Source organism: Lepidochelys kempii, chromosome 9 (assembly GCF_965140285.1).
Source record: "Lepidochelys kempii isolate rLepKem1 chromosome 9, rLepKem1.hap1, whole genome shotgun sequence".
Taxonomy (NCBI): domain Eukaryota; kingdom Metazoa; phylum Chordata; order Testudines; family Cheloniidae; genus Lepidochelys; species Lepidochelys kempii.
In genome coordinates this window covers 100,664,084-100,673,951 of record NC_136388.1, presented here as the reverse complement: position 1 = coordinate 100,673,951, position 9,868 = coordinate 100,664,084, and the positions used below count along the sequence as shown (strand labels likewise).

Here is a 9,868-nt window from a genome sequence, read left to right as displayed (position 1 = left end):
GGCTTGAGCCGGTTCTGTGTTGTGTTGTTGAAAAGGAACCCCTAGATATTGAACCCGCCCTGGTTGCTGCCGGCTCCACCTGGCAGAAGGGTTACATCTGCAAACAGTCTACGTTCTCAACTCACTGTAACGTTTTCACTTGAAAAGCCTATTTTTAGTGAATTGGATGTACCTTTATTTCTCCTTTTTTCGTCCTAGATGTCAAACATTTGCCTTCACTCCCCCTGGTGTTGGAATTCTACCAGGACAGAATCCTGGTCCCTGTCAAGAATGGAGCTAGGAAACAGGGTTGAACTCTGCCCAACTTTAATCATGCAAACAGAGCCCCTGATGACAACAGAACTACTCACATGAAGAAGGTGGCTTGAACTGAACTTCTTGGTTCCCAGCTCTTGTGCTTGGAAGTCAGTCTATGTCCAGGCTGTCTCCACAGTTCCAGCTGCTGAGTTCCACTCTTGCTATCCTGGAGGTTAGGATTTTTTGTCTCCCTTATATTGTCTTTATTTTATAAATTAATTTACGAGTATAGTTTAGTAGAATAAACCATCATTTCCATCTGGGCTAAACCACCATCTGCTCATTCAGTTTCCCTTTTTTTATTCAACCAAGACCTTTCTAATGTTAAATTCCACTTTGAGAATTCAGACATTTTGGGCTCTGTTTTTCAGCCCTTCCATTGAGAACAATGGGATTTCGCCAGTGGGTCAGTGCAAAGAAGACTGCCATGCCAGAGCCGGTGTGCAAAATGCCACGGAAGCCAGTGAAACTGCCTCCATTTGCACGAGCAGAGAATTTCATGCAGACTATGCATTTGGCAGTGCTACCTCCTGCTAATGCTACTGAAACCTTTGCTGGGCTGTGGAATCCACTAAGTTTTTCCTCTACTCTATTCTTAGGACGGAAGAATCCCATGCACCGCTACAGACTAGGGACCGAATGGCTAGACAGCAGTTCTGCAGAAAAGGACCTAGGGGTGACAGTGAACGAGAAGCTGGATATGAGTCAACAGTGTGCCCTTGTTGCCAAGAAGGCTAAGAGCACTTAGGGCTGTGTAAGTCGGAGCATTGCCAGCAGATCGAGGGACGTGATCGTTCCCCTCTATTCGACATTGGTGAGGCCTCATCTGGAGTACTGTGTCCAGTTTTGGGCCCCACACTACAAGAAGGATGTGGAAAAATTGGAAAGAGTCCAGCAGAGAGCAACAAAAATGATCAGGGGGCTGGAACACATGACTTATGAGGAGAGGCTGAGGGAACTGGGATTGTTTAGTCTGCGGAAGAGAAGAATGAGGGGGGATTTGATAGCTGCTTTCAACTACCTGAAAGGGGGTTCCAAAGAGGATGGATCTAGATGGTTCTCAGTGGTAGCAGATGACAGAACGAGGAGCAATGGTCTCAAGTTGTCGAGGGAGAGGTTTAGGTTGGATATTAGGAAAAACTTTTTCACTAGGAGGGTGGTGAAACACTGGAATGCGTTACCTAGGGAGGTGGGGGAATCTCCTTCCTTAGAGGTTTTAAAGGCCTGGCTTGACAAAACCCTGGCTGGGATGATTTAGTTGGGGATTGGTCCTGCTTTGAGCAGGGGGTTGGACTAGATGACCTTCTGGGGTCCCTTCCAACCCTGACATTCTATGATTCTAGGGTTTCTCATTTCATTCTAATCCAGTGGGGAAATACGGTGTGAACTTTCTGAGGGATTCCTGGGAATCTGTCACCGGAGAATATCCTGCATGAGCAAATGCTTTGGAGAAGGAAAAAGATAAGGGTGAGTGGATCAGTAGAGTAAAGCCTTAAGCACTCTTTGTATTTTTTCAGTGCACACCAGTGCAGCTGAAAGGGGCCTGACATTCTGCAACTTCTGCAAACATTCTGGGGGCTAATTAAGTGATGTTGGGGATTGTACACTGCTGTCTTCAGTGAAAATGAGAATGGGAACAGTATAGGGGTAAGCCCTGGAGCCAGAAGCTCTAGAGGGACGGGAGCAGAGAGGTCCTGTCCATCTGTTGCTGAACAGGGGTAAGGATGGCCACAGAGCTGGTTCATCTGCATAAGCTATTTACCCAGAACTCCAGAGGAACAGAAGCTCTCGAGGGAAAGGTGTGCTCTGCCTCCATCTATTGGTGAAAAGGGAGAAGTACAGCTACAGAGAGAGCTTCATTTGCATAAGCCTCCCACCCAGAATTCCTCCATTGATGCTTTGGGAGTCACCATAACTGTGCACAAAACTCAGAATTGGTTAGAAAAAAGAGCTCCTAGCTTGTGGCAAAGATTTTGTACAAGGGTCCTATATGGTACTGGTTTCCATTTAACAAGGGCCCTGCATCACGGGGAAGACTCTTTGATGGGAGACAACACCAGAGTCCTTTCTAGCCAGCATCCAAATAAAGCTTCAACCATATAGCTGCAAAAGGTGGTGAAGCCTCAGGCCAGGACCAAGCTGCACTATCTACGAAACTGGAGATAGGCCTGCCTGAGTGATCTCAGGGCCTATGCTATCATTGACACCTAACCGTGAGTGGAGTTAAGGGGAAGGGGCTGGGAACGGGGAAGGGGAAATGACACTGTAAAGGGCATTTTGTTTCTTGGATGGTTAAACTGGTGGATGGGGAACAGAGTTAACCAATAACTGTACAAGTTACCATGGAGGAGTGATTTACTTGTCATTCTCTTGGACTGTTGCTGTGTTTTCCCAAGCTGATATTGAGTAACCGTTCCTCCAGTGAAGTTAGCTGTGTTTTGTACAATGATTGAGAGTGGGGAAGTATTGTCTCTACAGGGTGCGTAGGGAAGGTATTTAGTCATCCTAGAAATGCTGAGTGGGGCTCAGGCTAGAGGTGTTTGTGGTTTGAAGAGGGTCCCCCTCAATATTTGAAACTGCTTCTTATTGCTACTGCCGACACCTGGCAGAAGGGCTATATAGAAAATATGACAGGGAGTGTATCTATTATATTTTGGATATTTATACAGATGTAATCTTACCAGATGCTCTGGACTCCCAAAAAAAGTATGAAATCATCCCCCTCCTTGTGGTTTCGTCACTACACAACTTTAAAACAGGAAGGTGAAGTGCCCTGATAGCAACTTACCCCCATGTCTACTACCTGTTGGTGAATGGGGATTCTGTAAGGGTAACTACTGTATCTGTAAGATACTTCTATAATTTCACTGTATTTCTCTAGTAACAGAAGATAATATTGGTTCGGCTTTTTTCACTGCTGTTTCACTTTGTACGGGAAGCTACACCACCCACAAAATCTGCTCCCTGCTTGGTATGCTACAGTATTGAAATAGATAGTCCCTCTTTGTTTCTTTGGGCTAAGACTCATTAGTTTGAGTTTATCAGCTCTTCCCAGAGAAATGGTGAATAATGAGCCTTGGTTCAGGTAATGAAACGATCTCCCTCTTACATCTGATTACATTGTTCTTTATTATTTTTCTCAGCTCCTAATTTAGCTTCCCTTGGAAACTTGTTTTATGAACAGTGATGACAATGCAGATGCAAAGAAAAGTTAAAGCCCTCCTCAGCAATACTTCAGGAGGCTGGCAAAGCATGGGGACTGCCCAGGGGGGTTGTAATGTGTGCTCTCTTAGCAGACATAGCTGGGGAAATCCCCTCACCTACTCCAAGGCACACTGCATTGCTTTGGGGTGGATGAACAGAGGCAGATGGGTCCGGTCCAGCAAGTTGAGTCTTTTACTTTCCGGCAGACAGGCCAAGCTTTTCCTTAGATAAACCAGCCTTTGCGGTGGCTTCATATGTGTGTTTATGTGACTTGGGCAGCCCAGGGACACGTTTTGCTAGACTGGACTTATTGTTATTGTCAGAGGAGTAAATGTTGGTTTACGTAGGTACTCGGGAGGTAATGCCCTGGGCTAACCACTGCCCTGTGCCTGATCACCTTTAACCAGGTGTGGCCAAGACTTGATGCTTCAGTCAAACACAACCTCCCTGCCTCACACATTATTATGATCATTATTTATTTATATCACTGCAGCATCTAGGGGCCCCAGTCACGGACCAGGACCCCCCTGTGTTACGTGCTGTATAAACACAGTACAAAGGCTCTTCCCCTAAAAGCTTACCATCCAAGCAGACAAGAGACAGCTGATAGGTACAGACAGATGGGAAATTACAAACAAACGTGACATAATGGGCAGTGCAGCAAACCCAGCCTATACACCGTAATACACCCTGTCACCTATGTGTAAGCGGGGGAATAGTCCCGCTCTTGTGGGGAACTTTCCTGGCTTCTGCACTACCCCGCTGAAGTGGCCTAGCAAAAGGATCTGAGTCCTCGCTCCCACTTCCTTTACCCAGTGGCCTCCCTGCCCTTGAGGACTCCCCTTCCTCTCTCCTGTCTGGCAGAGTCCTCGTAACCCCAACAAGGCTGGGCCCAGGATTCCTGGGGGTCTCGACCCCCAACCCTGCTGCAGTCACCTAGGACAGGGGCTAGGGTGTCCCCACTCTGGGGTACTCTCTCTGCACTGGGCACTTCTCTGACCCACTGACCATTACAAACAAGTTAAAGCAAATGCAAGTTATTTAATCAACAATTAATTTTAAAAAGAATAAGGGAAAATGGGAAAGATTAAAGGAAACACATCAGCCCGCTCTGTGGCAGGGAACATCACAAACAGCATCTCTGGAACGTCAGGGCAGTTCACAGCCTGCTCCTTGTAAGTCCCAGGCCCCTGCTCCGGCCCTGGCTGTGCTGCAGGGATGCTGGGGGTTGGACACTCGCTCTGGTGGTGGCCACACGCTCTCAGGCTCTAAGTGGCAGGACCCTTCTGCCCAGTGTCGCCCCCGCCCTGTCGGGGTTACGATCCAAGCCTGGCCTGCAGAGCCTCTTGGCTGAGGCGTCTCCCTGTGCTGGGCACGCTGCCCAGGGTCCCCCTCGGTCTCCCCAGCTGTTCACCGCACCCAGCTCCGGACTGCTCCAGCCCCAGCCTCACCACTCGGTCTCTGCTCGGCTGCTGCTGCTCTGGCCCCTCTGGCTCTGGATGCTGCAGCTCGGCTCCCAGGACAGGTCTGCTCTGCAGGCTGCTTCTGTGACTCTGCTCCCAGCACTGACCTGCTTCCTGGGCTGCTTCTCTGGCCCCTCTGGCTCAGGTCGCTGCAGCTCTGCTACCAGGACAGGGTCTGCTCTCTCTGGGCTGCTTTTCTGGCCCCTCTGGCTCTGGCCCAGCTCTGCTCCGCAGCTCAGCTCGGGCCCCTGCTTCCTCCTTTGCTCAGCCCCACTCTGTCTGACCCAGGCCAATCCAGCTCACAGGGAGGACAGGACCTCCCTGGCCTCCTGACTCCCTGGTTAGCCTGCCCGCCCTGTCATTCAGGCTGACCTGGAGCATTGGCCTCTCCCCATTGTTCCTGGGGACTGTCAGTCTCAGGGTCCTGATTCCCCATCACCCTTCCCCCTTTTAGTACTGGGAGTTAGCAACTAAAACGCCCCCCCTGAATGTTAGTAAGGGGGCAACAGTCCCCTTACACATGCAATGATATACACAGTAGAAAACCATCCCTCCTCTGTTCCTCTCCGCACTCTTGTTTGATGCAGTGAGTGTAGCTTGGCAGCTGTATTTGTCTGATAGTCCTTTTGATCACATAAAGGCTTAATTGGGAAAGTAAACATGTTGTTCTCCAAATGCATCTTACCCACCTAACTGATTGCAACTGCTTGGAAGACATCTTTATGGTCTGTTTGATAGGGCTGCCCAAATATTTATCAAATTTGAAAATGTGTGGGACTCTGTTGGAGTTTTTGGGACAACTTCATCCCTGGTGTAATAATTAATTTCGCCAAGGAATTAATTTAGACCCTTATGTTGTACTGATTACATATATATTTGGGCATTCATTAAAAATGAGATGTTGAAACAATTGTACAGGGTCTGTTATAACAATCCCTCTAGGATATGCAATTTATTGAACTGATTGATAGTACGTAATTGTGCACGGGCTTAAAACCCTTAGACATTTTTATATTAGTAGAAGCTTAGCGCATATGAGTAGAAAACTGTATTTCTCCACAAAATAGTTCAAACTTTTTAAATTAGGTTCCCCCCCCTCCCCATCATACTATGAATCTATGAATAAAGGTGTCCCTATAAAATCAGGACATCTGATCACCCTAAATGCAAAGACTAGAACAGCCTGGTTGTCTGCTAGGATTTTTTGGAGGAGGACTTAGAAAAATGGCATTGTTTTCACAAACAGGTGTGTTTTGAAATTTTTCAGCCCATTAGTCAATAGTTTTCATAGATTCATAGATATTAAGGTCAGAAGGGTGTGAAGGAGTGAAGTTTTGAAACAGCCTTCCAAGGGAAGCAGTGGGGGCAAAAGACCTATGTGGCTTTAAGATTAAACTCGATAAGTTTATGGAGGAGATGGTATGATGGGATAATATGATTCTGGCAATTAATTGATCTTTAACTATTCATGGTAAATAGGCCCAATGGCCTGTGATGGGATGTTAGATGGGGTGGGATCTGAGTTACTACAGAGAATTCTTTCCTGGGTGTCTGGCTGGTGAGTCTTGCCCACAAGCTCAGGGTTCAGCTGATCACCATATTTGGGGTCAGGAAGGAATTTTCCTCCAGGGCAGATTGGAAGAGGCCCTGGAGGTTTTTTCGCCTTCCTCTGTAGCATGGGGCACGGGTCACTTGCTGGAGGATTCTCTGCTCCTTGAAGTCTTTATACCACGATTTGAGGACTTCAATAGCTCAGACATAGGTGAGAGGTTTAACGCAGGAGTGGGTGGGTGGGATTCTGTGGACTGCGTTGTGCAGGGGGTCGAACTAGATGATCATAATGGTCCCTTCTGACCTTAATATCTATGAATCTATGAAAACTATTGACTAATGGGCTGAAAAATTTCAAAACACACCTGTTTGTGAAAGCAATGCCATTTTTCTAAGTCCTCCTCCAAAAAATCCTAGCAGACAACCAGGCTATTCTGGTCTTTGCATTTAGGGTGACCAGATGTCCTGATTTTATAAGGACAGTCCTGATATTCGGGGCTTTTTCTTATATAGTCACCTATTACCCCTCACCCTCTGTCCTGATTTTTCACACTTGCTGTCTGATCACCCTAATTGCATTCCTCAAACTGTGCTGGGGAAACAGGCATACAATAGGTTTAAATTACACTGTTCTATGATCTGAGAGTTGAAAAACATCTAAATTATTCAACTCAGAATCTATTTGATGGCTGTAGTGGTAGAAATGCCTTTGTTTTACCTACCAATTCTTGCACACTTATGCTACATAAGCTATATAGACCACTTTGCATTAGCTGAGAAATCAGTTACTGCTTGCAAAGCTAGTCAATGTGTAAATTTCATTAGCTGTAAGAACTGCAGCGGTAAGCGCAACACCCCAGATTCTTTGCTGGGAGTCCATACTTCCCAGGAGCCTTACTGCTTCCATATGGCTGCTCGTTGGCGTCTATGTAATGAGACAAGCTTTAGGCAATCGCAGTGCATTTCAGTCCAGATGGCATGCACTGCCAAATGCATGCTGGTTGCTTGCCACAGTTGCATGCTCTGGAGAGAGCATCATGTTTCATTCTTACTGCATAGTACTCATGAACTCTGGGAAAAGGTCATATCCTGGTGGCTGGCAGAGAAAGGAGAAGTGATGACTAACAGAGCTCTGTGTAATTTGAAAGCTTGTCCCTCTCACCAACAGAAGTTGGTCCCATAAAAGATATTCCCCCATCCCCCATCTTGTTTTGTGGTTGTGATTTTTGTTCCCAGCGATACCAGTGATTAAAACCCCAAACATTCTGTATCCAGGGCGTGTGAAATGGTGAGCTAGGGAACAGTCCTCCCCCTCCCACGTCAAGATTTCAGGTTTGTTCACAGATGTTCGTAACCCTGGACCAAGTTCAACGGGAGTTTTGCTCAACTGACTCTGTGGCCCCATTAGAAAAAGTCATATCTGGATTTCTGTGACCCTCTATACTCCAGTATATCACAGCTGACTGATGCCTACCTATTCCTAATACTTACTGAGTAAATTGGAGCCATGATATAAATCCTTGGTTTAACTCTGAGCAGGGGTGCTGGGGGTGCAGAAGCGCCCCCTGCTTGAGGTGGTTTCCATCATACCCAGGGTTTACAGATTTGTTTAATGGCTCTCAGCACCCCCACTGTACACATTGCTCCAATGCTGTGGACTCTGAGTAGAACTCTTGTGTGTTTTATATTGAAAATTATAGCTAAAGTAAAGTTCAATGCCCAGGGAGTCTTTCCTTTGACCTCAATGGGTGTTGGATCCAGTCCTATGTACAGAACTGATGGGACATAATACACCAGTTATGATCCGCGGTCCTGAAATCCTTATTCCTATGATCGAGCTGTTCTCCACAAGTAGCCCCATTAAAGTCAGGGGAATGACTCATGTGAGTAAAAGTTACAGGACGAGCCCCTGGAGTTATTAAAACATTGTGTTGTTAATCATGAATGGCAAAACATGACTATTAATTTTGGTGTAACTCCAGGCAGAAATAAAGGTGTCCAATGATAATGAACAGGCAATCTTGTTAGGTAAAGATAATTTGCAGATTGCAGTGTCAGGCACCTCTGCTCAGGCAAGATGTAATCTGTTGTAATTGAACAAAATGCTTAAATACAATAAAGCGGATGCCAGGCCAAATTGTGGTCCTGGTAAAGTCAATGGCAACACTCCCATTGAATTCAGTGAGGCCTGGCCTAGGCCTATGAATCACATTCAGCTGGTATATTTGTTTTATAAGAATAGCAGGAGAAAATAAACTGTTTAGATTGATTTTATTGATAAGAAGCTTTCATTGTCATTGTGGGCAGTTGGAGACCACATTAGACTGAGCAGACATCTCCAGTGAGTGCCTAACCACTCAGCTATTGGCTATTCCAGTGTGGGTGTCTCCCCCTGACCAGGAATTACATCCTAGCCCCAAGAGAGCTTCCTACCTGAAGTTTTGTCAAGACTGGTATGTTCCTGCACAAAGTTTCAGTTTTTGACAAATCAGCATTTTCCAACATTAAGCTGTTGTGTCAGTAAATTCCTGACCAGCCCTGCTCAGCACTTCTTCAGCAGCAAGTAGATTCTGCTACTTCTAAACAAGACTAGACAAGTTTGTCTTCAGTTAAATGTTCTCCATACTGAGGTTGATGGGTCCCGCTAGATGCTCACCTGGTGTAAATTTTTCAAATTGCAATTAACTATAGAGCTGGGAGAAATTTGTTAATTTTTAAAAGTTGACAAAACTTTAAAGTTTGAAATGCCAAAAGCGGGATGCCTTCCCTTCCCCCCACAAAAGAACTTTCCTCGTGTAGTTTTGAGCAGCTGTATTATGCTTAGCGGCTGCCTCTGAAAATAGCGGAATTGCACTTGACTATCCTTAAGAAAATATACATCTAATGGCTTCATGTTGGTGGCAGTTTTCCAAGCTTCTGCATAAACCATCCAAGTTTAGTTTTGCTCCAAGGTGCTGCAGTTGCAACGTGATGACAGTCAATGATCTCTGACCTTGCCCTGTAGATGGTGGCAAATAGCCAGTGAGCTTTTGATTTCTCATGGATTTGCAGTTGTAGATCCTTAGGCTAAATACCTTCCAAGTCACCAGGAGAACACAAGACCCCATGAAATATGAAGCTGCATCCTCTCTGAAGCCAAGATGGCAGGGAGCGGGCACCTAGACTGAGATGGAGTGAGGTTTTGAGTGAACACCCAGGGTGTGACAGAGTGGGATACGTCTGATCAAATTATTAACACAATCTTGTGATGGGGCTTATGGATTGTTTTTCTTACTCCCACAGTATATAAAGCAGTTTGGGTTCAGGATTCTGTTACTGGGGACTTGGTTTTACTTGTGCGACTCTCAGAATTT

General features: G+C 46.0%; 1 protein-coding gene across 3 annotated transcripts in view; it reads left to right on the top strand.

The window, feature by feature from the left end:
• The window catches only part of LOC140916966 (protein FAM162B), a 28,673-nt gene continuing 18,805 nt past the window's right edge, over positions 1–9,868 (top strand). The window contains exons 1-4 of one of the 3 annotated variants that reach the window (XM_073358862.2): positions 1–469; positions 897–1,051; positions 1,666–1,764; positions 2,313–2,510. In XM_073358862.2, coding sequence (XP_073214963.1) covers positions 2,489–2,510 — 22 coding nt within the window. In that variant the 5' untranslated portion in view covers positions 1–469; positions 897–1,051; positions 1,666–1,764; positions 2,313–2,488. Of the gene's footprint in view, positions 470–668; positions 1,052–1,567; positions 1,765–2,312; positions 2,511–9,868 lie in introns of those variants that run through there. The other 2 variants (XM_073358861.2, XM_073358863.2) reach the window with 2 other exon arrangements.